The following is a 26,565-nucleotide window of genomic DNA, read 5'->3' as shown; positions in this document are numbered from 1 at the left end:
GGGATACTGGCAACCCTGGACTAGGAATCAGCATCAGAAATAGTTCTTGCTCAGAAAGAAGCTCTGGACACCTCTCTCTTTTTTTTTCAGTGGCTATATGGGGAGATGGGCAGGGCATGATAATTCCTAGAAGCAGGTCTCCCTTTTTCACCCCTTTGCATCAACATATGCTTTCTGCCTTTGTTTTTCCAACAGGTCAGCGGACAGATTGCAGTCTAGCCAGGTAAGTGTGGCCTGGGAACAGGCCTGGGAAGGGCTAAAGAGAGGCCCATGGGAGTAGAGCAGTCCCAGCCTGGGGAAGGACCAGGGAATTGAGTTGTAAAGACAAGGAATGACTTTACAAAGCAGTGGCCTAGGGCAGGGCTGTTTCCTTGTTTCCTTCCCTTTGCCTTGCTGACCCCATCTGGTCTTAGATGGAAATGGAGTTTCCTAAGACTTTAGGAAAGAACTGAGCAGACCTGAGTGAAGGCAGTTATCATTTGCTGAAATAGTCCCAGAGACTCTGAAAAGCCACTGCAATGTAAGGAGAATAAAATGATTGACTCTGGAAAATCCTAGGAACCTAAACTTAACTACTAGACTTCAATGTGTAGGCTTTGGGAAGTCTCTGACAGAGTGAAAGATAGCATTTGATCTGATTTTTTTAATGCCTGGAAAAGATGACTGTCCCTAATTAGTGACTATTGCCAGATAATGAAATATTGCATTGCATTGGCTTGCCAAATAGCATTGGTGGAAATCTTTGCCTGGTGTACAAGTGTGCAGCCCTCCCAGTCTTTCCCCGCCCTGGCTAAATATTTTTCCGCCCAGTCATGGTGCTGCTGTGAAAAAACTTGTCAGCTGGTGAAGTGTGGTGTATTCATTCAGCCAACAGTTCTAAGATGCCTAAAAATGTGCTGATTTAACTGGAAGAAAGGTTTTAATGGGGCGGCGCCTGTGGCTCAGCGGGTAGGGCGCCGGTCCCATATGCCGGAGGTGGTGGGTTCAAACCCAGCCCCGGCCAAATTAAAAAAAAAAAAAAAGAAAGGTTTTAATGGGCTGGACTCCTTAGAGACCCTGGGTTAGCCCATTGTATCAACCACTTACATCTGCCAACACACACAATAATCATGAGGCCGTTTACAATTATAGGCTCATTATTTAGACAGAGCTTCATTTGGCTTTCAGCATTTTGTCATTGTGTGTTATGATAAAGATCTCATTAATATATCAGTCTTGGTGACTAGAGGCAACCAGGATAATGGAGTTCTCTGGAATATATCTTCTCGGTGACAGTCTTAGTACAAGTTCACCTGAGGTCCTCTAGCCACAGAAGGGTCTGTGGGACTGAACAGAGCTGAGTTGAATTTCCTGTTGCTTCGTTATATCACTGTGTGACCCTGGGTGGCACCTTTCCCCTCTCTGAACTCTGGTTTCCTCCTCTGAATCAAGAGCGTTACACTAGATCAGGAGCTCAGGAGCTCTAGGATTCCAAAGAGGTTCCTTGGGAGGGGCCTGGTGGCAGGGGCAGAACTGTGCCCAGCAGCCAGGCGCAGGTGCCTACCTTCTCTCAGAGCAGGGCAGCACTGCCCTTGCTGGTTTGTGTGTTGTGCCTCTGAGTCACATTCCTATTGAGAAAAGGCTTCTGAGGCTAAACACAGCATGAAAGACCTTGACCCAGAGGATCCCCAACAGGTTTCTTCTAGATTGAATGCTTTGCCTTTTAAATCCAGAAAAATGGTTTCTTATAAAGATAAGGATCTTTAATGATTTCCAAGTGGGAGGAAAAAAAACTGCAGCATCCTTTGGTGTTTACCAATATCTCCTCACAGCAGAAAAATATTTTTGTTGTCTAACCCAAATATATTTTATATAAATTGAACCACTTCTGTTCTAATATTGAGTGGTAGTGGACATTAAAAGCGGACTTCTATGGTTTAGGGAGAAAGCTTTATTAGGCTTTATTTGGGAAGTAATTTGTCAAGTCTCTTAGCCACGTCTGAGACTGAGCTGAATAATATGACTTCTTTCACTCACCACCATGCAAATTGTTTTTAATTATTAAAAACTTTACCTCTGGCTTCAAGAGTGGTTTTTGTCTCATTCCATCCCAATTTTTTCTTTTTCCTCCCTGTTGCTGGCTCCGTCCTCCCTGACTCGGCGGGGACGATAGGCGTAGCTCAACTGTAAGGAAACAGGTAAGAGCCCAACAAGACCAGGCTGGTCTGGTGTGAAGATCAAGTACAGCCCACAGCCATTTATGAAACTCCACTATCGGTGGGTGGGATAAACATTTTTCTGACTTCATTCCTGCACTTAGCAATGTATCATTTACTCATAAAGTGTTTAATAACAGCTTCATTGATTTAACTTTATTTGTTGTGGTCATAGTCTTTTTGACTCGTTCCTTTTTTTTTTCTGGACATCTGTCCTCTTCCAAATAGGGATTTGGTCTGACTGGGGCAGATATTGTTTTCAGAACTACCAATGGCATCCTTTTCCAAGAGATCACAAAAGGCTTGCCATTTCCTACGTATGTGCTAATATGAGCTGGTAACTCGCAGCAGCTAATTACCTAGACTAGACAATCTTGCTTTAAGTTTGCAGATTTTGTTTGATTGTTTCTGATGGCATAGTCATCTAGGTATATCCTAAGACATGCTGACAATGCAAAGATTAAGTCTGGTCTAGGAATGGCAGGCAAGAGCTGTTCAACTCTAATTTCATGCATGATCTTCAGTGTTGTGTTAAAATCTGCCACTGGGCAACCAGCTCTCATTACCCATATTAGGAGGGATCTTAGAGAGCAGTGGCATGGATAATCCACATCAATAGATAATCTAAACAGCACTTGTGCTTGTTTAAAAAGAATTAATTGAAGTATTTTTTGCAGTCGCGAATTATGGCAAATACTGAAATGATTTAAGTCCTCTAAGCTTATATTAGCTCTGCAGTCAGCAGTTAGCAGGGAGTGGTGGAGAGAGCTGAGAAACATCTTTGTGTCTGCTCAAGGGAAAGCTGATCTAGGCTTTTAAAATCATTTTGGGTAATTCACAGCGGCTCTAGCCACAGGCAGATAATCGAATGTACCGGGCACGTGGTTTTTGTGGTGTTGGCAGTTCTGGCATCTCTTCAGCTCCTCTGAATGCTCTGGCTGGGTAGGTGGTCCATCTGGGGAACTCAGAAGAGGGAGGCCTCACTTGTCTTAGCTTTGCTGTCATTCATTTTCCCTATCTGTACTTGGATCCCATGTAGATGAAAAAACCATCAGATGCAATTATATATTTTTATTTTATTTATTTATTTTTTGAGACAGAGTCTTACTATGTTGTCCTCGGTGGAGTACCATGGTATCGCATCTCATAGCAACCTCAAACTCTTGGACTTAAGCAATTCACTTGCCTCAACCTCCCAAGTAGCTGGGACTACAGGCACCTACCACAACACCTGGCTATTTTTTTTTTGTTGTAGTTGTCATTGTTGTTTAGCAGGCCTAGGCCAGGTTCAAACCTACCAGCCCCGGTGTGTGTGGCCAGCACCCTAACCACTGAGCCACAGGCGCTGAGCCTACATATTTTTTTAAATTATAGAAATTTCATTGAACTCTCCTTCCTCTTGTTTCTGTATTTATTCTTTTTCTGTTCTTCCATTAATTTCATTTATAGCTAGAGAGGTCTGGAGTGCCACCCAGGAATAATTTATTGCCTTTAAAATTAATAGGTGGATAACTTGAAGAGAGAGCAAGCCTTTCCCCCTTAAACATTAACAATAGAAATGAACTTGAAGTTTTTTTCTTTCAGTTCCCTGACTCAAACTGGATTTCTTGCTTTTGGATGGGACGTATGGGTAGGGCTTTACAGACTCCATGCTGGCTAAAGGAGTGCCAGAGACCACAGTTTGGCAGGTGGTATGTGCCCTGGTTGGGCTTGTCATCAGAGGGCAATGGCACCCATCTGGTTTGCATCCTGCTGTGTGTAAGCAGTTGCAGGCAAAGTGTATTTGCCTGGTGCTAGATTTAGTAAGAATTCCAAGATACCCCCAAAATTCTAATCAAATTAAGACCTTGTTTTCATTTTTCTGCCCCAGCTCCTCTCTAGCAGCTCAAATCTACTGGCAGATCAGCAATAAAAGCTTTTCCAAAATGGTCAGAAGGTTAAAAATATTAATAGTACATAATTTGAAAGATGAGTAATATTACATAAATAATCAGGAAATAAATATTTGTTTGTTTATGGCAAATCAGCCAAAGAAGAGAAAGAATTGTAGCTTTTGATTTTGAAGGTCCTTAATGGGTTCAAGTCATTTTTGACCCTGGCAAATACTAGGTTCAAACCATCCCAGACCTTTCTTTAAAAAGGTCTTGCACTGCTGCTTCTAGACCTTCCCTGCTCCGTGCAAGTCCGGGATTTTCTCTCCTGACCATGACTTCCATATCTCCTTTGCCTGCGTTTCTTTCTCTTTTTCTCTAAATTTAGGCATTCTTACAGGGTTTGGTCTTCTCTTGACATCTCTCCATGGTCCTTCCCTTGTCACTCTTGTTCCCTTAGATGAATTTTCTTTCCTTCCTTAAATATATGTATAATTTCTCAAATATTTACCTTTATTGAGATCTTTATTTCTTCATACAGCTTCAAGTGTTCTTTCATTTTACCCTATAGTACTCCCTTGAGCCACCCTTCCTTCCCTCCTTCCCTCCCTCCCTCCTTCCTTCTTTCCTTACTTTCTAGTACATTTCTTTCAGGGAAGTTTTTAGTGGTAACATACTCTCTCTGCTTTTGTTTATCCGAGAATGTCTTAATTTCTCCCTCACTTGGAAGGGCACTTTTGTCAGATATAGGTTCTTGTTTGGTAGGTTTTTCTTTTTTTCTTTTGGCACTTGAAAAATGTTGGCCTTCTGCCTTCTGGCCTACAAATTTTCTGATGCTAAATCTGGTAATCTTATTGAGGATCACTTACATGTGATAAGTTGTCTCAGTGTGAATCTCTTTGAGTTCATCTTACTTGGTGTTTGTTGAGGTTCTTGAATATTCATGTCTTTTTTCAAATTTGGGGAGTTTTCAGCCATTGTTTCTTCAAATATGCTCCTTTCTCTCTCTTTTCTCCTTCAGGGACTTCCACAATGCATTTGTTGCTTGTTTCGTATTCCTCAGGTCCCTTAGGCTTTAGTCACTTTTCATCAATCTTTTTTCTGTTCCTCACACTCAGTAATTTCCATTGTCTTATCTTCAAGTTTGCTGATCCTTCCTTTGGCCTGTTCAAAAAATCTACCTTTGAATTCCTCTAATGAATTTTTTCTTTTAAATTTGTTATCATCTCAAGGTTTTCTGACATCGTTCATATTTTCATTTTGTTAATACATCATTTTCTTGGTTTTATATCTTTTTTTCTATCTTTCTCCTCAGCATCCTTTTGTTCTATGATGCTGTCTTTCCATGTCTCAGAAACTGACTGGGTGTTTGTGTTTGAAGTTGCCATAGCACCTTCTCTCACCATCAGTTTCTTCACCTTCCTCTATTCTGATTTCCTTGACTCCTCCCTTCCCTTCTCTGATTGTGTGCATGGGGACTCTCCACTCTTGCTGTCCCTGAGGCCTCAAATCTTATCTTTGATGCCTTTACCTTTTTTCATTACCCACATCTCATCAGTTGTCAAGACTTATCTTCTCCCTGGTTGAAAACAGAGATTAACAAATGTAATAGAGATTAGTACCTGACAAGAACCCTAACCTTCCTACTCATAAGAAATTATGCTAACCAGTACCTATTTAGACATTATCTGGTCCCTTCTCTGATTGTTTTTATCTGCAGATTACTGGATGGCTGCTACTATACTATCTTTTCCAAATTTATGCCCTAATAGTCATAGATTATGACTATTAGGACCAATTCCCATCCAATCAGATTAAGGAAAATTTAAAGTTTCCTTAATCTGATTGGGTGGGAATTGGTCCTAAAAGTCCTTAATCACCCCTTCCAAACCTGACCAAAAATAATACAGAAGAACCTCCATAGTTGACCACCTCCCTATATTCACTACCTGGTTTTCATAGACCAGACGTGCATCATATGTACATATCAGTACAGTAGGTCTAGTTTCCTTATGTTGATCACTTCTACACGTTGACCAGTTTATTATAGTCCCTTGGGTGGTCAACTTACAGTCTACTGAATATAAAAAGGAATTAAACTGACATGGGCTCTAACACCAGTAGAGGGAAGAAGAGAAGGAGAGAGGGAGAATAAAAACATGTAGAAACTGCTTTGTCATAGCCAGGTGTAGTGGCTCATTCATGTAATTCTAGCACTGAGGCTAAGGCAGGAGGATCACTTGAGGCCAGAAGTTTGAGATTAGCTAAGGTAATATAGTCAGACCCGACCCTACCCTATCTGTACAAAAAATAAAAAAGAAACTGTTCAGTTAGCTACATGCAAAGTCAGTGATGAAGTACAGTCTTTAGGGCACCATAGGAACACACAGAAATATCTCAAGGAAATAAATTCACTCATAGCTCAGAAACATCATGAAGAGAAGAAGATGGCAGGAGCATTTGAAGGCTATGTAATTTTGCCCATTTTGTGCTCCCCCTGGACTCTGTCTTAGTCTGCATTGGACAAATGGGGGCTAAGAAAATCTTCTTCTGTAATAAGATAGGCCATCACCAGCCCACCTTTGTCTGCCACACATTATCCTCTGGGGCTACTTCAGAGTTCTGCTGGTAACCATAGACATGCAGGTTAATATCTGATGCTCTGTTTCCTGTCAACCCTTCATATTTACCTTTTAGTACCACTGATTGTCCATTTCCTACAGGTCCAGGGAGAATTTTGCATTCATATAACTTCTTGAAGCCAGTAACCTGTAAGCTTCCCAACTTTCCTCCCTCTGGGTCTTTATATATAATTCTGGAGCCAATAAAATGTTACAAATTTTCATATCACTATTCTCATTACCCTGTTGCTACATTTTCTAATGATCTTTATTGATATGTAATAATTATACATATTTATGGGGTACATGTGATATTTTGATATATGCATAAAATGTATAATGATCAAATCAGGGCAGTTGGTATATCCATCACCTCAAATATTTACCTTTTTTGGTGTGTGTTGGCAACATTCCAGATCTTTTCTTTTAGCTGTTTTGAAATATACAATATATTATTGTAAACTATTGTCATCCTGCTGTGCTATCAAACACCAGAAATTATTCCTTCTAGCTAACTGTAGTTCTGTACCCATTAACCTACCCCTTCCTCTCCCCACTTCTCAGCCTCTGGTTGCTATCAGTCCACTTTCTACTTTCAAGATCAACTTTCTTAGTTCCCATATATGAGTAAGAACATGGGGTATCTGTCTTGTCTGTGTCTGGTTTATTTTACTTAACATGATGTCCTCCAGTTCTATCCATGTTGCTGCAAATGAGAGGATTTTATTCCATCTTATGGCTGAATAATATTCTGTCATACACATACACACACACACACACACACACACCCCACATTCTCTTTTTCCATTCATCCATGATGGACGCTTAGGTTGTTTCTACATCTTGGCTCTTGTGAAGAGTGCTTCAATAAGCAGATATACTGATATTTTGATAAATTGATGTCTTTCCTTCTTTTTTTGGATACATACCCAGTGGTGGGATTGCTGGATTGATGGATCATACAGCAGATCTACTTTGAGTTTTTGAGGGACCTCCATGCTATTGTCCACAGTGTCCATTTACATTCCCACCAACTTTGTACAGTGTAGGAACAGTTCCCTTTCTTCACATTTTCAACATTTGGTATTTTTTGTCTTTTTGGTAATAGCCATTTTAACTAGGTTAAGACAATATCTCTTTGGTTTTGATTTGTATTTCCCTTGGTGTTAAGAATTTTTTATATGCCTATCGGCCATTTGTAATCTTTTAAGACATGTCTGTTCAGTGTGTTTGCCCATTTCTTAATCAGATTATTTGTTGGCTAGTGAGTTGTTTGAGTTCCTTATATAGTCTGGTTAGTAAACCCTTGTCAGATGGGTAGATTGCATATGTTTTCTGAAATCCTGTGGATTGTTTCTTCACTCCGTTGATTGTTTCCTTTGCTGTGCAGAAACTTTTTAGCTTGATGCAATCCTGCTTGTCTATTTTTGTTTTTGTTTCCTGTGCTTGTAGGATTTTATCCAAAAAGTCTTTTCCTAGACCAGTGTCCTAAAGGGTTTCCCCAATGTTTTTTTCTATTAGTTCCTTTAATTCATTTTAATTTGATTTTTATATTTGGTGAGACATAGGGGTCTAGTTTCATTTTCCTGCTGCTACTATTTATAAATGAAAAACGTAATAACAGAAGTCTAAACCATAAAAAGACTTCCCAAAAATTGAGGCTTTTTTTTTTTTTTATAGCCCTTTCATAGTTTCATTACAGTAAGGAAGAGAGACAAAGATTCTTTCTCTAAGATTACCCTACCTGACGCAATAGTCAGTGATACTGACAAGAGGGCCGTCATTGGCTGCTGTAGCTGGAAAGCTGGAGGAAGCAAATGGGTTTGGGGTTCACGAAGAAGAGCAATTGGATCATTGAGACTTCCTGACTCTAGGTCCACCTTGGCATGTGGAGTATGCCCTTTGGCAGCATCTTTAGTTCCCAGAAAGCTTAGGATTTAGAGACTAAGCCAGCTCTTCTCTCAGCCTGACTTCTTCATAAGACCCAGCTGCTTTCCTAATAGTGGCCAAACCCCATGGCTACAGAGGAAAATTCAGTGCCAGGGTAAGGACATAGGCAAACCTGTGAAATGGGCAGAAGTCACATGGACCTATCCCACTTGAGAGTCCATTCTCTGTTCATCTAAAGCCCTTTGTAGTTTGGTTTCAGCCCCCTTGGCTGATCTTTCTTTCACACAGCTGAATTATTAGGCATTTAGCTATATTATAAAACCTTACTAGTTTTTAGTAATGTTTCAAATGCCCATCTGGCAATGTTTGCTGAACTCCCGGGGAGCAAACCTGGTACTTTCAGTCTCAGAGGGAGACTGCCTGGATATGAATCCTGAGTTTGCTGTTTATCAGCCATAGGACCACAAGCAGCTATTTAACCTTACTAAGCCGTCATGTCCTCATTTGTCAAATGAGAATAACAACAATAATAATAGTATTAATAATAATAATAATAATAAGTACTCCAGGATTGTTACCAGAACCAAATTGTCTGAAGGACTTAGCAGAAACTAAGGGGAAAAGCAGACTATGGAAATGGAGGCAAAAGCAGGATCCCAGATATGCAAGGCTGTGTGAAGAGAGTAATGAGACGTCTTCGAGACAGTTTAAATGAAGTGTTGTCTGCACTTTTAAAGATCACCTAACTAGTATGTGAAGAAAGAGAAATGTAGATCTGAAGATAGCCAGAATGGGAATTGAGATGTTGGTGTATTGAACTAGGTTAGTGGTAATAGAAATGGAGAAAAGTAAATGGATTTAGGCAGCAGACTGCAACAGAATGCACTGATTGATTGGATGGCCAGGGGTAAGAAGCTGGTTTGGGATAAAGATCATCAGTTCTGTTTAGGACATGCTGAATTGAAGGCATCTCTGTGGCTTTCCAAGAAGGTGGTTGTGCTTTTGTACACTGGAGCTTAGAGAACAGGGCAGGTGCTTCTTTGTGGACTCGCCACTGATCTAACTAAGGTGTGTTCCAGACCATTTGGCCCATTTTCTGTGACTCTGAGCCATCCCTGTTTAAAGATTCTAATGTGTCTTTCTTTGGTTTTTCAGGACTCTAGCCAAGCAATTCCTTTGGTGGTGGAAAGCTGTATCCGGTTTATCAGCAGACATGGTAAGCTGGATTACAGCCTTGCCCATATTTGTGCACAGATTGGGAAGAACTTCCAGGAATTCTTTATAGAGTAAGAATAGAGATTGACTTCCCATCCTGACATTCTCAGGAAAGCATAAATTCTTACTTGTTCATATAATGTTTGCTACTTCAGACTAGCCACACTTAGACGTAGAAAGACATCATATGTTTGGACCTAAAATGGACTCGGCCACTTATCACACCCCCTTTATTCTAGTTGAGAGTGAGTTTTAAATTGCAGCTATTATGTGAATAAGTGCAGCTGGTGTTACATGATGGCAGCAATTTCACTGTTACTCATGGTCTCAGGGAGTGCCTGAGTAACTCCCACCGCACAGCTGACCACATTGGCACATTGGCTTCCTGTATCAGATAGGTTTGAAAACAACTCGTTTTCTACTGTTGCACTAATTCCTAATAATATTCACTTTTTGTTCTGGTTTGGTCTCATTGAATGCAATGTTCCCAAAGATCAGCTCAAAACTGGTCTTAATGTTGTATCCAACTTTTGAGAAGCTGCAGGAGCTGGCTGTTTCTCAGCCTATAAACTCTATTCCTCATCAGCTACTGGTCTGGAGTACTGAATTTAGGGATGGAGATAATTGACAGAGAATTGATTTTTTTAAGTGTGAGAATGTTTAAGAAAGGACAAATATCTAAACTAGTTCTACAAAGATTTTTAGGAATTTCATCAGGAATTGTTTTCAGATGCTGTCCTGTTCAATGACAGGAAAAAGGCCAGGAATACCTTTGTGGAGCTAAGCAAGTTTTGTAAAATATTGCTTGTCTAAATTCAAAGGCAGCCATTCTCTCTCCTTCCCCTTGCCTTCCTCGCCCCCTATAAACTGGGACATTTCTCAGGTTTGTTTTTGGAACAGTTATTATTTTAGCATGCTTACAACTTACCTTATTTTAAGCAGCTACAATTTTTTAATCTTATCTCTGTTTACTTGAAGTAATAGCATTGTATATCACTATCAAGCAGTCAACAAATATTTATCAAGTTCATGATCAATGCTGGACACTGTGCATTGGCAAGTAGGAAAAGAGAAACAGGAATAATATACTATTCTGTCTTTAAGCGGTTTTATGATTCACTTGGGGTAAAATAAGTAAGCAAGTGATAAGTTAAATAGAGATAAGCTGTGGTAATTCAGGATAAAAGTATAAGGAATTTCACAAGATAGTAATGATTAATGATCAAGCAATTGGCAAAGATAAGTCCAAACTGAGTTCAGGGGAGGAAGAATTATTTGTGCCTAAAGGGCAATAGGAAGAAGAAAGTGTGAACTACTATTTATTCATCATGCATTTCATTCATTCATTTAACAAATACATATTGGTTACTTATTGTGTGCCAAGAGAAAGTTTCTGTTTTTTTATGAGTTTTATATTCCACTGAAGGACAGATAGACAGATGATCAGTTGATGAGCCAAGGAATACAACATGTCATGAGCCTCATGAAGAAAAGTAAAGTGAGGGGTAGAGAATAGAGAGGGGACACTCTTCTAGGTGGATTCAGGGAAAAGGCCTCTCCTGAGAAGATGACATTTGAGCAGAGTCACAAGGGCATGATCCATGTGGATATCTAGAAAAGGGAATTTGGGGAGAGAAAACTGCAAGTACAGAGACCTTTCGTACATGCAAGGAACAGCGTACAGGAAGCCAGTGACAGGGGACAGAGCTGGAAGCCAGATTCTTAGGGCCTCACAGGCTAAGATGAGTGTTTGGATTTTATTCCAAGCGGCATAGGAAGCCATTAGAGAATTTGAACATGAAGTCATACTTTTAAAGGATCCCTGACTGGTGTACAGATATAAGAGCCTAAGGAGAAAACAGGAAGCTACTGCAGTAGTGCAGGGAGACATGATGGTGGCCGACAGTGGGGTGTTAGCTGTGGCATTAGCTGAGAAATATACAGGTTGTAGATAGTGTGGTCTGAATGTACCTCTCTCTGCCCCTTTCCAGGCTCAGTGCACGAGGAGACAAAAATTTAGCACATTTTTGTAGTGAGGCTCTGGAGAAAGAGGCACACTCATATATTGATGATGGGAATGCAAACTGGTAGTATCCTTTTGGATGGGAATTTGGCAATATCTAACAAAACTACATATGCACTTATCTTCCAATCCAACAATCCTTCTAGAAATTTGCTGTGAAGATACACCACTAACATTATAAAAATACATATGCACAAGGTTACCTGTTGCATCATTGTTTGCAATTGCAAAATATAAGAAATAAACTAAACGCCTTTACATAGAAGAACAGTTGGAAAACGAATGGCACGTGTACATCAATTCAATGGAATACTGTGCAACTCTAAAAAAGAATGAGGAAGATGTCCATAAACTTGTGAAGGGATTCCCAGGATATGTACTCTTGACTAGAAAAACAAAATTCGAAACAGTATCCATAGTGTGTTGCTTTGGTAGCCTACTATAGATGTTCCCTGACTTATCATGGGAGTACATCCTGGTAAACCCATCATCGTCAGTTGAAAATGTATTTAATACAACTAACCTAAAAGCATAGCTTATCCTCATCTACCTTAAACATGTTCAGAACACTTACATCAGCCTGCAGTTAGGCAAAATCATCTGGCAACACAGTACACTAGAGTGTTGCTTGTTTACTCTGGTGTTTGGGTGGCTGACTGGGAGATGTGGATCACTGCTGCTGCTCAACACTCAGCATTGCAAGAGAGTATCGTACCACATATTGCTAGCCCAAGAAAAGATCAAAATTCAGAATTGGAAGTGCGGTTTCCACTGAATGCATATCACTTTGCACCTCCATAAAGTCAAAAACATCATAAGTCAAACCATCCTACACCAGGGACTGTCTATGTAGATACTATTCCCATTTTGTTACCTGTCATGTAAGAAAGAAAAGAATATATGAATATACAGGCCCTCTGTATATGAGGGCCATCTGGAAATTATCCAGCCACGTACTGTGAAAAATAGTATTAACGACGTCTGGATACTTTCTGGACAAGCCTCATGTTTGTATCTTCTCATTTCTTCTTCTTTTCTTTTTAATTTGTGTTATTATTTCAGGTTAATTTGAGGGTACAGAGAATTAGGTTACAATGTTTGCATTTTTTAGGTAGACTCCCTCTATGTCTTATTATTTCTGAAAAAGAAATACAGGAAGAATGAATCTATAAACCAATTAATATTTGATTGGCTATCTTCAGGGACGGGTAGGAAAGGGGTGAAAGAATGGGGCAAAGGCAAATGGGAGAGGAGTGGCCTTTGTCTTAGCAAACCTCTGTGTAGTTTTGGCTTTTAGAACTTCGCGTTTCCCATGGTCAAAAGATAAATAAACAAGTCAATAAAGCCAGGACGTGAGTAAAACCCCAAATGGAATGCAAATGGTAACAAACCAACCTAACCGTATTACAAATGAATTACATTCCACGCTGAAGGGGAATGAGGATGCAAATAACTAACCTCAGTAACTTTAGGGGGAAACAGTGTTTTGGCTAGGATATATAAATCCTTTTTTAATATAAATCTAAAGACAAAAAAAGGCTGTAAACAAATACTGCATGGTAGTTTGTAATTTTTTCATCACAGGGGTATGGGTTAGCAATTCTGAAACTATTTTTGTGTACTCTAGAATTAAGCAAATAAATACAGTACATTGTCAATTTTTTTAAAATTAGCACATAATAGCTGCCCCCCCAAAATCTGTTCTGCTACATTGAATTATTTCCCCAATAGAAGCTTAAGATATTCATGGACTCCCTGAAAAGCCAGGGTTAAAATTTCTGTATATATGTGTTTAGTGGGATAGAGTCTGCAACTTTGAGTCAGGCTCAAATAGAGTCTGTGTCCCACCCAGTGCTGGGAATTTTCATATCCTAACTCTTTTCAAAGCCCAAATTAAAATATAAATATTATAATTTCCAATATATAGATGAGAAAGATAAATGGCGGGTGAGGGTGATTCAAGAAGAATTAAAAGAGAAGGGATGTGAGGAACAACAAAGACTGAATCATGATGAAAAACCCCACCATTTTCATGAGGAAGGGAGCAAAGTAATGTGAGCATTGAGGTGGCTATTGTAGTGATCATTTCAAGAATTCTCTAGGAGAATAACTCTTGGCAATGGCTGGATTCAGCACAGAATGGAAGAATTTGTGTCATTTCCAAATAACTTATCCAAGTCTCATGAGTTTTATACTTTCATGTTAGTGTGCACTAAGAACAAATTTAAAAGATCAGGGATGTGTCACTTTGGTTATGCAAGAATTTACCTACATTATAATAAAAAGACAACTGGTTTTTCCCTTTGCTTTCTGGAAGCCAGCTATTTATTAATGTTCCTGCTTTTCACAAGCATCAGATTAGACACTGTAAAGATTCTATTTGTTGAGTAAGAGCACAGAATGATAATTTTAAAACATAGATTCCCAAGGGGCCAATAAACCAGACTGAATGAGAGTTCAGTGTGTTTCAGGCCTGCTGCCTGATTTCCAATGAGATCCCTTCTCATTTCATCTTATCGGGGCCCGCAGGCTAAGGCTGCTTTTCTTTGGTGTTCTCACCTACCAGACAGTACCACCACAATGACTGTCTCTTAGGGTGTTACACTGTGGCTTCACCAAGTAGAGTACTGAGTGGCCAAATCTGAGATATTTGCTTATATTGTGCTTTTGACACTGGGTGGTTGTTTTATCAGAGCACTCACTGTTGACATTCTGCATTTAAACAACATTATCTGGCTCTTCTATCCCATTGGTAACTAATATAGTACTGGTATTAATGGGGTTTTGACATTGCCTACCACACTGTGACAAATATTCTGGAGATTCCTTTAGAGAAATAGACGATTTATTACAAGTCAGGTAATTACATTTCCTCTGCTTACTTCTTCATGTTCGTTTTAGTTGGATCCTGTATGGTTTACCTCCATAGGGTTAGCTGATAGAATCCATCTGCCCTCTCCTGTGAGGGTAACTCTGAAACAGAGGACAAAATGTAGAGTAGTCTATTTTGTGTTCTTAAAATAAATGTGAGATTTCTCCAACACATTAAAGTTTTTGAAAGATTGTGCTGTAACAGAGGGATTTTGACACAATGCCCAAGATTGAGACCCAGGGATCCTGAGAAAGGCTCAGCACCAATGACATACGTCCTAGATTTCCTGCTGGTTTGCGATGTGTGGTGCTAAAGCCAGGTCCATGTTCAGACTGACCAGCGTGGCTCCTGCCGTCTCTGCACTTACACCTTAACAGGCCCCACAAGGTTCATGTTGAGGATTGGGTACATAATTGCAGCCATGAGGCCTGGGTTTTGGTCTTGGTCCTCGTTCTTAATCCCTACATAACTTAAGGCTGGTCATCATACGTCATTCCCCTCACCTAGACAATGGGACTGCTGCTAACCCTTGTCATATTGTGAGGTTATCATTTATAGGGACCAACCGATTTATTTCTATGAAAGTATTTATTAGCAGCAATCACTACACATGCATTCTTTTCCATGATTTTTTTCTACTCTAACAAAACCCAAGAAGGCAGAGTTTCTGTGCCTATTATCTTAGAATAACATTTATTTGTGTTATCTTTGGAGTAAAGCAATAAATAGTCAGGTACCCGTGCCTAGCATAGTGTCTGGCAACACTGCCCGTTGACTGATCGCTTACATATTCCTGCCCTCTCTTACTTTCCCAAGTATTGAAAGCATTGCCCCCCTAGAGCAGTTAGTGTTAGAACAGTTAAAGCAATAATTATAATCTCAGACCTTATGGAACTCCCCCAGTGGTAACTAAAGACTTGCCTGCCATGACCAATTTCCCCATTCTTTTTATGTTATTATTTTATCTTATTTTTTTATTAATTAATATTTTAAGAGCCAGGGTCTCCCTCTATTGTGCAGGCTCCATTTCCCCATTCTTAACCTAGGTGATAAGAAAGCACCAGCGGGTCACTTCCCCATTTTACAGATGGGAACAGTGCAGCAGAGAGGCAAAGACAAGAGAAAGAGCCTGCTCCGTGATAGCCTTGGAGTCAGGAGGAGTCTCTGACTTGATGCTTTCTTATGCTGATGCCCCATGATCATTCCAGTGACTTTTCCAATATCCTTGCATGTGTTTTTCTCCTTTGCCCTGCAGAAGAGAGAGCAGGGTACTTAAATACTGTCCGGGGAGATAGGCATTCAGCTAAGCTTGGCATTGTGGTGTGAGTATACTTTTTCTTCTCCTTGATCACTTTCTCTTGTGCGTTTCCAGGACTACAACATGAAGGAATTTTCCGGGTGTCAGGATCCCAGGTGGAAGTGAATGACATCAAAAATGCCTTTGAGAGAGGTGAGGAAATAGTTTGCCAGCCCCCTGGGTTATTGGCTCCACCCTTTCTCCCCTGATTGCTCCCCAGAGGTGAGGAAGCTAGCTTGCCTCCCTCTTCAGAGGGCACCTGCCCCCTTGTACATAATCCTCTTTGGATATGCAGGGAGATAGCAGGGTGCGTCTCAGCCCTACCCATCCTGCCTCTCATGCCGATGATCTTAAGAAGTTAACTATGATATCTGAGCAGTTTATGGTTTCATCCAGAACCCTTGGTGGCAGTTAATATCAAGGCTAATGTGCAAGTTCATTGTAGCCCATTTATTATCTTGTGGGCTATTAAGGTAATGGGCAAGCTTTGGCAATTTCCGTCACAGTAATGGATATATATAGTTTCAATTTGAGGTTGGTCCTATCATTAAATCTAATTACATCTGATATGAGATTTTCCATAGGGAGCTCTGGCATGATTGCTCTCCTGTAAATAGGTAGTGTTCTTTGTTGCAGGCCAGGAGGAATGAGAGCTCATCTGAAGAGCTGGCCTCCTTGGCCTCGTTTTTCTCCCCCAGGGACTCTGTCCCAGCCTGGTTTCGTGGTTCTTTAGAGAAAGAGATAGTTGCTCTGTTCCAACCCTAGTCTATAGGGAATGTCCCAGAGCTAGGCTGGCATGAGAGAATTTATGCTAATGGACTTCTGCCCCCTCTGGTCCAGGGCCCCCCGAAACTGAGCAGACTTTATCTTTCCCTGGTCTGATGGCCACCAGGCTGGGCAGAGAGCTGATGGACTGGATGTGGATGTGAATAGTTTACTTCCTCCCCCCCCACCACTACTTTGTCTTAGGTGTTTTTACCTCTCTAACTCTTTTTGGGGGGGTTTCCTTATCCCCAGGAGAGGACCCCCTGGCTGGGGACCAGAACGACCACGACATGGATTCCATAGCTGGTGTCCTGAAACTTTATTTCCGGGGGCTAGAACACCCTCTCTTCCCCAAGGACATCTTTCATGACCTGATGGCCTGCGTTAGTAAGTACTTCCCTGACCTCAGCCTGGGCTTCTGGGCCAGAGTAGGGGGTAGCAAGATATAAAAAAATTTAGCTTTTTTATTTATAAAAAAAGCTTATGAGAAATCTGTGTTTTCTCATAAGCTTCGCACAGTGAAGTTTCTCCTCCACAGGAATGGCTTTTCAGTAATAGTCAAGGACCCCAAGTCAGGCCTCCTGACTTTTTTCTTTATGATTCAGCTCAGTCTTCAATATTTTTGCTTCTCTGGGATTTAAATTCTTTTAGTAAAATACCTTTATATTCATATATAAGACTTAGTGATTTTCAGTTATGTATTTGAAGCTTACACATTAATACTTACACTTTTCATGATACAAGGAGAAAAAGATCTGTGTATCTCATGATACAAGGAGAAAAAGCATAAGTGTTATAAACATCTCCTGCTTATTGTTTTAAATATGATGCTACTTGGTGGATGTATTAAATGTATCCTTCTAGGAACAAAAGCCTATGTGCCGTAGTAATATGATATTTTCCCAAAGAGAAAGATGTATTCTCTACTTTACCCTCATAGGGGTTCACTCTAAATTTGGGTCTTGAAAAGCTATTCTTAACCATTTTGTTTAGCTTGTGATACAGAAACAGTCTCTCTTTTTATTTTCCTATGGAAAACAATCAATGGAAACTTGGATTGCTATCAGGTCACCTGGAAGCAGAACCCATCTGAATGATGGCTCTAGAGACTGGAGGGAATGGTGCCCTTTAAATGGAAAAATGATCCTTCTTCCTAGGTCAACCAGGGTCTTTATGCCCCCACTCCAGGTTTCTAGTCTGGCTCAATATATGCCCTGAGCACTTATTTTTCTTTCAGTTATTCTGAGACCAAAAGGCCTAGAATATTCAGGAAGTGGCTCTCTGATTTTGTTTGTTGACTCTACTTATGGGCATCTAGTGTAAATGAGTGATGTGTCTGCTTCCAGGTCTGGGCCTAGGCAAAGTATCTTAAGCCAATCTGGGGTTGCCAACACAGCTCAAGATCCCCTGGCTACCCAAGTCTCCCCTGAGATACACTCTTCCTTCTAATACAGTTCTTCCTATTTCTTTTTCACATAAAGGCACTCATAGAAAATGAAAATATCTACATGGTACACTGTGGAAGTGAGAGGCTGCCCATGATGGAGGGCATAGGCACACAGCCATACCTGTAACCACTCTGTCCACAGCATAAGGAAACTTGTCTGTCTTCTTCCTGGACAGCTCTCCTTACCTGGGGGCCTGCTATCTCCCACGTTCTATTCATCCCTGCTGCAGATAAGGGAGAGGGAAGATAACCCAAACTTGTGCAAAGGATGCGTTGACACATGTGTAGAGTGGGTAGGATAGAACCCACATATGGCCTGTCTCCCTCCCCAGATGTAGGCCCTCTAAGGCTGGGTATTGAACAGTCACAGCCAGTTTGTGGACAGCTCCTTATATTTGGTCATTTGAATAAGAGGGTAGTAGGTGGCATGGGGAATATCTCCAACTCCTTCTGTGCCCAGGGAGCATACATCTTGCATCCTTGTAAGATGCATCCTGTAAGATGTCTACCTCTAGACATGGGTAAGTGTCTAGAGCCTAGTAAGTGTCTTCTTCCAGCAGCCTCACGCCAAGGATCAACAGGGCTTAAAGTCCTGTTACTGGGCACCAGTGCTGTATGTGGGCTTCACCTGCTGCTCCCTGTGTTGCTCCTATTTGTAGTAAAACTTCAAATCATTGCTCCCTGGGATCTCAGTCATGGTGGAGGATAACATGTGGCCTTCTTCTTTCAGCGATGGACAACCTACAGGAGAGAGCTCTGCACATCCGGAAAGTCCTCCTGGTCCTGCCCAAAACCACTCTGATTATCATGAGATACCTCTTTGCCTTTCTCAATCAGTGAGTAGCCTCCCCAGTGAACAACTGGATTGGGCCTTGATTTGGCTACTGGAAGTTCACAGGTGGACTTGGGTCTATTCGTCTATCCCAAAACAATATTTATAGAGCACCTGCTGGCCACAGTCCTAGGCTATAAGAATACATTGTTAAAAAAGAGACGAAGCCTTGATATCATTTAACTAAAGGAAAATAAGTAAGGGTAAAGAAGAGGGAGAGAGAGCAGGGGTCTGAATAGTGGGGGGACAGGAGGTGAAAAGGGGGGGCACTACAGATGGGTGGCCACAGAGGCGTCTCTGAGAAGATGGTACAGGAGCAGCAGCCTAAAGGAAGTGGAAAAGGAGCCATGGGAACACTCAGGATTTAAGTATCCTGGTAAAAATGGATTTGGATTTGGGAAGCAAGCAGATTTCATTTTTTAAAAACCTAGATTTCTAGATTCTTTTGAAAAATTGTTAAATCTGGCAACCTGGTAAAAATGGATTTGGATTTGGGAAGCATGCAGAAGATTTCACTTTTTAAAAACCTAGATTTCTAGATTCTTTTGAAAAATTGTTAAATCTGGCAACACTAGGTTTGCATTCCCACACGACAGCACTTTCCTGTGTAGAGCTACCCCATAGAGTGGGCTGGCACTCCCCAGTTTATCTCGGCCCTCTCAGGGACTCCCCAACCCTGAGGCTGAATTCACTTGTTATTTTCCATCGCTCTTGCCTTGTGGTTTTTCATTTAGTCGAAAAATATTCCTCCAGATCTAAATCAACCGGCCACAGTGTTTTAACAGGTATTTCTGTGTGAAAATGAAGAATCTTCCCATAAGGTGGATCAGGCCTGAGACTTTTTCTGGGGCACGCACCCATACCATACCATCACATAGCCCCACTGTGAGTCCTGCAGGGCTACAGAGGGTCCCTGCTCCCAGAATGGCCTCTTGCATGTGGCTGCTTCTGCTTTATTCATTAGCCGGTTTCTGACTCAGCACCATAACTGCCTTTGGGTTAAAAACCCCTAATGACTCACACAGGGTGTTCACATGCAGCCTGGAAACTCTGCTAATTACTTGGAAGTCAGTCAGTCCTCTCAGGGCCACCAGCCATTGTCTCTCCTCATGAACCCGTACCTGCCCTCAACACTAGTTTAGTCTGTCCCTACAGAGCAGGGAGCATGACAGCGGTGGGCAAAGGGCTTGGGGGAGCAGGCAGGGCCTGAGTACCGAGAAACAGCAGTGTGAGCACCATGAACGGAGATGGTGGCCGCTGTTGAACAAAATGTGGGAACTGCTTTTATTTCAGGTTATTGTGAGGATACAAACAACCAGGTCGCAATTTTTGAAATTGTTAGGTAGTTACTTTACTGGTTTTTTCTGGGTTAGGTATTACTTTACTGGTTTTTTTCCGGGTTAAAAAAACATTGATTCACTCATCAATGTAAACTCAAAGTTTACATTGAAAAGATGCAGCATAAATAATCACATTGTTCGCTAAAACAATAAATAGGATGCAGGACACAGGGTATAAAGATGTCCACCTTCATGGGCAGATGGCAGTGGATACCATGTACATTTACAGACAGGTGTAAGGGTACATTGGAACCTCTGTAAGATGACCATCCAAGGGACTATGACAAACTGGTCAACATAGGAACCGGGTCTGCTCTACTGATAACATACATAAAGTGCATGTCCGGTCTGTGAAAATTTGGTCAATTTCAGGAGGTGGTCAGTGTAGGGAGGTGGTCAACTGCAGAGGTTCTACCATAGTTGAAAAGTGGCTTCTGATGGACATCCCACCTAAGTCCAGACTTACAGGACACTTTTCCATCATTGCTCTGGGTCCTCGGTCTGTGTGTACTTTATTCTGGCTGCAGTTTATTCTTGGATTGGGAATATCCTCAATCTCAAGGAACCAAGAAAACTTAATATGTCGCAGGTTCTGTGGTCAGGAATCCAAATGGAACTCAGCTGGGGGCCTCTGGAGTGAAAAGTGAAAAATCTAGAAAAGAAGATGATCAAAAGCAAGTTTCCCCTACCAGTGCTGATTTCCTCATTACCCCATGCCCCAAAGCCTCTGTTTCTAACCACCATTCTGAACCTTCCCAAGATGCATGAAAGATGATGAGTCCAAATCAGTTAGGAGAATATGCTGATGTTACAAACTGAAACTGTAGAAATGTAGTGGAACTCTTAGAGGAGATGACAGAAATATAAGTTGACACCAAAAAGAAGAAAAAATTAAAGCAGGGAGGTGTTACCAGTGTTATCCATTGGATACTTCTTTAAAAATAAAAAGGCAGTGTTTGGGTGGCGCCTGTGGCTCAGTCTGTAAGGCGCCAGCCCCATATACAAAGGGTGGCGAGTTCAAACCCGGCCCCGGCTGAACTGCAACCAAAAAATAGCCGGGCGTTGTGGCGGGCACCTGTAGTCTCAGCTACTCGGGAGGCTGAGGCAAGAGAATTGCTTAAGCCCAGGAGCTGGAGATTGCTGTGAGCTGTGTGATGCCATGGCACTCTACCGAGGGCCATAAAGTGAGTCTCTGTCTCTACAAAAAAAAAAGAAAAAGGCAGTGTTTGAGGTCTCAGACTACACACAGCTTTCATGACCATCAAACATGAATGATAAACACCATGTTTGTTTGTTGTTTTGTTTGTTTTTTTGCAGTTTCTGGCCAGAGCTGGATTTGAACCCACCACCTCTGGCATATGGGGCCAGTGCCCCACTCCTTTGAGCCACAGGTGCCACCCTAAACACCATGTTTTAAACAAAACACCGTGCACTTGTCTGTGCACATACGTGAATTTTTCTAGGTTTTATCAAGTTCTTGAAGGAGTTTGTGTCTCTCAGTTAAGCACCACTGTTTTAGCCCCTAAACTTAGACCTTCACACTATCCATTGGAAAAGAGAAAAGATCTTAGTCTATATTTTCATGGGAGTAAAAAGTGGACCTAGATTCAGAAGGCCACATAGTCCATGAAGATGAGTCCTCTTCAAGTCCCGGGTCATCATAGCTATCTATTAATTGAACATCATTTCCTTAGTGGGCTTCATAGCATTTGTCATCTTTTACAGAGCTTTAACCTGGGCTTCTAAGGGCTAGCATTTGTCTCACTTTAACCACCAGGTTCCCCAGAAATGGCTGGTTTTCTTTTCTTTTTTTCTTCTTTTTTTAGATAGAGTCTCACTTTGTCACCTCAGTAGAGTGCCGTGGCGTCACAGCTTACAACAACCTCAAACTCTTGGGCTTAAGCGATTCTCTTGCCTCAGTCTCTCAAGTAGCTGGGGCTGTAGGCGCCCACCACAACGCCTGGCTACTTTTTAGAGACGAGGTCTTGCTCTGGCTCAGGCTGGTCTCAAACCTTGAGTTCAAGCAATCCACTCTCTTCAGCCCCCCTGATTGCTAGGATTACAGCTATGAGCCACCATGCCCGGCCTTGTTTTCTTTTGTTAGCAAACCATTGTGGTATCACACTAAAGAACCAGGGCTTTCCTCCTCCTTGTTTCTCCGTGACACCAAGACCTGGCCAGCCTGGGATTGATTAGCTGTAGCTTTAGCTTTCAGGTTCCTGAGGCCTCAGTTCCTGAGGTTACCGAAGTAATTATCTCTCCTATCTCTCTCCAATTTTAATTTGACCAAGACGTAGGCTTAGAAACTTCTCCCAGTCTTTTCTAAATTGCTGCTCCCTTTTAACTCAGGATCCAAGGAAAGAGTATAAAATTCAATCTTTAAGAGCTCCTGTGAAGGCTGGGTGCAGTGACTCACATCTGTAATCCTAGCACTCTGGGGGGCCAAGGCAGGAGTGTGGCTTGAGGTTAGGATTTTGAGAACTTTTTGAGCAAAAGCAAGAGCCTGTCTCTACTAAAAATAGAAAAAATTAGCAGAGCATAGTGGCAGGCACCTGTAGAGCCAGCTACTTGGGAGGCTAAGGCAGGAGGATCACTTGAACCCAGGAGTGTGAAGTTGCAATGAGCTGTGATGACACTGCCACTGCCCTGCCCCAGGCAACAGAGCAAGACCCTGTCTCAGAAAAACAAAACAAACAAAAACATTCCTGTGAAGCCATCCAGCACTGAGATCTGTAACCTGGCCCATCACTGGCCTCTCCTAGATTTGATTTTAGGTCCTAGAGAATAGTGATTCTCAACTCTTTCTTCACATCACAGTCATTCACATCCATAGTGCCACTTCTCATGTCCCATAGTGATTCTTGAAAGGGCAATGGGTACAAAGCAGCACCTCCAAGAGCGGAAAACACCAGTGGGTTAGAGGAGTCTGGATGCAGGGAACACTAGAAATAAACTCTTCCTACTATGGAAGAGCAACTACTCAGATGGAGACAGCGGAGTGTTAGGCCTCTAGTTCCCCATTAGAGGGTTTTGGTTTCTTCTCAGGGTCTGTCAGAATCTGGTGCAGGAGATTTACTGCTGATACCCATAAGGGAGGCCACACTCCGTAGAACCCACTGCTCTGCAGACTGTGTGGGGGATGCATCCAGAGTTGGCCGAGCCCTCAGTGCCTGTATAGACAAGGCCCAGTGGGTACCCCTCAGATGCAATGGCTCATTGAAAGCCTTGGATCCTTGACCAAGGTTGGATACACAGGTTGGAGCAGGTGCTGGCTGAGAAGGGGGTGTTCCCAGAATAAATAAATGCCCGAGAATAAAGTCAGCCTGCACCCAGTGAAAGCCTGAGCAGAAGCTGAACAGCATGCCGACCCTTTCCTGACTAGATCCTGTATGTAATAATGTAGGAGGATATTATGAAAATGAAAAACAATTGCATTAGTTGTCGCAGAAAGAAATTCACTGGCTTGATGGAATACAAAAGCTAATCAGTTGGCTATTTTTTTAATGAGTCTAGAGGCTGGAATGGAATATCCCTAATAATTTGATTATTTTGTTATGAAGAAGATACACAATGCAAAATGCCTGCGCCTCTGGCCGTGTCATTACCAGGGCATCCTGGGGGCCCTGTCTGCTCTGATACCTTAGTGCCTTGGCCTGTGGGAGCCATATTCAGCTCTGCAGAGTATCTTCTCAAGACAGAATGTCTGTGGTGGATGAGCTGAGTAGGGGTGAGGATGGGGCAGTAAAGAGGATGTGAAGAGGGAGTTCGGGAGAGAGGAAAGGTCAGACCTACAGGAAGGTACCTCCACCTTGTTTTTCCTTGGCTCCTGAATCACCATCTTGGTGGTCACTCTGTTCTTCCCAGCTGACTTTCTGGAAGACCTCTGATGCTCAGAAAGGCGGGTGACAATTTGTGGACCTTCTGCTTTTGCTCTTGGCAGCGCCTTCTGTGATTGTGTTTTCTGGGCATTCATGCGACAGCTTTCCATCTTGCCCCCTTTCCCTTCTCGTCCAGTTTATCACAGTTCAGTGAAGAGAACATGATGGACCCCTACAACCTCGCCATCTGCTTCGGGCCCTCACTGATGTCAGTGCCGGAGGGCCACGACCAGGTGTCCTGCCAAGCCCACGTGAATGAGCTGATCAAAACCATCATCATCCAGCATGAGAACATCTTCCCAAGCCCCAGGGAGCTGGAGGGCCCTGTCTACAGCAGAGGAGGAAGCATGGAGGATTACTGGTAGGGGGCTTGGGCCTGGAGGGTTGGGGGAGTCACCAACACACACTGGCATGAGGGCCAGATGGCCAAACAAAAACTGAAGGGAAACCCAGATCCTCCCAGCCTCCCACTCCCAGGCATTCCAGGCTGCCAGGGGGTGGGGATGGTAGAAGCAGTCTCCCACCTCAGTCCTACCTGAAAATAAATACTGCTTTGTGCCACCTCCCTTTTTTTATGGATTCTGAGTGGCAAGGGACCATTCAGAAAGATAATAACAACATTAATAGGAATACTAAAAGTCTCCAGGAACAGATTTTTATAAAGTTTCGTATGGAACTGCTTTCTCTAGCCAATAGCATCTCTCAGGTTCCTACTTTGTGCTGTGTATGGAGAGAAAGATGGTCCCGGGTCCCAGGGAGTTCCTTTCTTATTCAGACAAGCTTAGATACGAGGCATAATTTCCTGAGTTTGTAAGATGACACGTTAGAATGACTTCAGAAAGTTGGGGAGAGAAAGAGAGGTAAGCTCCCTTGATGGCAGGTTAGGTGCACTGCCATTCTGAAGCAGGATTAGATTCCATGGGGCAGGGTTTTCCCTGCCCTAGCCTGGAAACAGAGCTCTAAGTGGAATCCCTAGGACGCATCTTTGGCAGAACCCTCTGTTAGACAAATCACTATTTTCACTTTACAGAAGTCACTACAACCCAGAGAGACCAGTGATGGTGTTTCAGGCCACCCAGTGATGACTGAATCCTGATCTCTTATCTCTTAGCATAGGGCACCATCCGTCACCCCACACTGCTCACCACAACAGCACTTACCATGTCATTTTTCTGCTAAACACACCAAAGACAATTGCCTTCCTCTTTTAGTCCCTAATGTCCCCCTTCTCCTCCCCCTCCCGACTTCTCCTAAATAGCGTTTCAGCTGAGCTGAAAGCACAAGCCAGCCCAAATCGGATTCTGTCTAAATTCAACATCTGGAACCAATTCGACCAGCCCCATTGCTATTGACTGAGGTAGAGGAGGACAGGGGAGCTTGTTTACTTAATTAGAGGCCAGTTGGGCCACACTTCTCCCTGACCCTCCCAGAAGAGCCTCTTGCCCAAGGAGTAAAGAAATTGGCATTCACTTGTCTGTGAACATAATAATAATATCAGTGACATCCCTGGGTTCACTCCTCTCTGCTGTACTGCAGATTTCAGTGTGTGGGTGTGAGCTGGAGGGACCTATGCTGGCCAGCTGGGAGAGAAAGCTTTTTGTCACCGACAGATGGTCAGTAGTGACTGGGGAGGTCGTTGGTCAGTTCAGTTCTCAGCATACTGGCTGACGAGCTTCAGGGAGCTGTCCTTGTGCATGTGACTTAGAAAGTTGGTTTTCCCTCGTGCATAATGGTGAAAAGCTATGGAACCGTGTTTCCCAATTCTTGCTTTACCTTCCTGCTAAAATCTGGCAGAACGTCTGCCATTACTTCTCAAATATCAAACCACTGCAGGCTCTGGACCAATGCCCAGGGCACAGAGCTCCCCCACAGCCCTGCACCCACATCCTAGCCCAGTGGAGCAGGCATCCACAGAAGGCTGTGGCTCACAGGGTACAGACAGGAGGGCACTTTCCTTCCCTTTCTCCAAGGTGTTCTCCCCAGCTCCCCTCCCCTGTTTGTTGTGCACCCAGCATTTATTAGCAGCCTCTGTAAAACCCACAAGGCTAATCAGGGACCATAACTACCACATGCTAGGTAAGGAGGCCAGAAGAACTTGAGATCCAGAGTCAGTGACCCTGGGTTGAGAGGGACCTCAGACCATGGGATTCACACCCACCCAGAAAGCTCCTGGCCTCTCCTCTCCCTAGGAAAGAGAGAAGAATGCCAGCACAGTAAGTTAGGGCAATGAAGGAGGTCAGCAAGGGGAAATAGAAGGAGAGGTGGAGCCTGGAGAATGGCCAGGAGGCTCAGTCAGCCAGGGTGAGGGGAGCACACAGG

The 26,565-nt window shown here is 42.5% G+C and overlaps 1 protein-coding gene across 6 annotated transcripts in view; it reads left to right on the top strand.

Moving 5' to 3' along the window:
• Positions 1-26,565, top strand: part of SRGAP2 (SLIT-ROBO Rho GTPase activating protein 2) — a 270,004-nt gene that overhangs the window by 228,095 nt on the left and 15,344 nt on the right. For all 6 annotated transcript variants that reach the window (XM_053605449.1, XM_053605448.1, XM_053605450.1 and 3 more), the window contains exons 12-18: positions 196-223; positions 2,153-2,177; positions 9,733-9,793; positions 16,060-16,137; positions 17,002-17,136; positions 18,927-19,032; positions 24,383-24,607. In XM_053605449.1, coding sequence (XP_053461424.1) covers positions 196-223; positions 2,153-2,177; positions 9,733-9,793; positions 16,060-16,137; positions 17,002-17,136; positions 18,927-19,032; positions 24,383-24,607 — 658 coding nt within the window. The remainder of the gene's footprint in view (positions 1-195; positions 224-2,152; positions 2,178-9,732; positions 9,794-16,059; positions 16,138-17,001; positions 17,137-18,926; positions 19,033-24,382; positions 24,608-26,565) is intronic.

Source organism: Nycticebus coucang, chromosome 10 (assembly GCF_027406575.1).
Source record: "Nycticebus coucang isolate mNycCou1 chromosome 10, mNycCou1.pri, whole genome shotgun sequence".
Taxonomy (NCBI): domain Eukaryota; kingdom Metazoa; phylum Chordata; class Mammalia; order Primates; family Lorisidae; genus Nycticebus; species Nycticebus coucang.
This window is presented reverse-complemented; position numbering and strand designations above follow the sequence as displayed.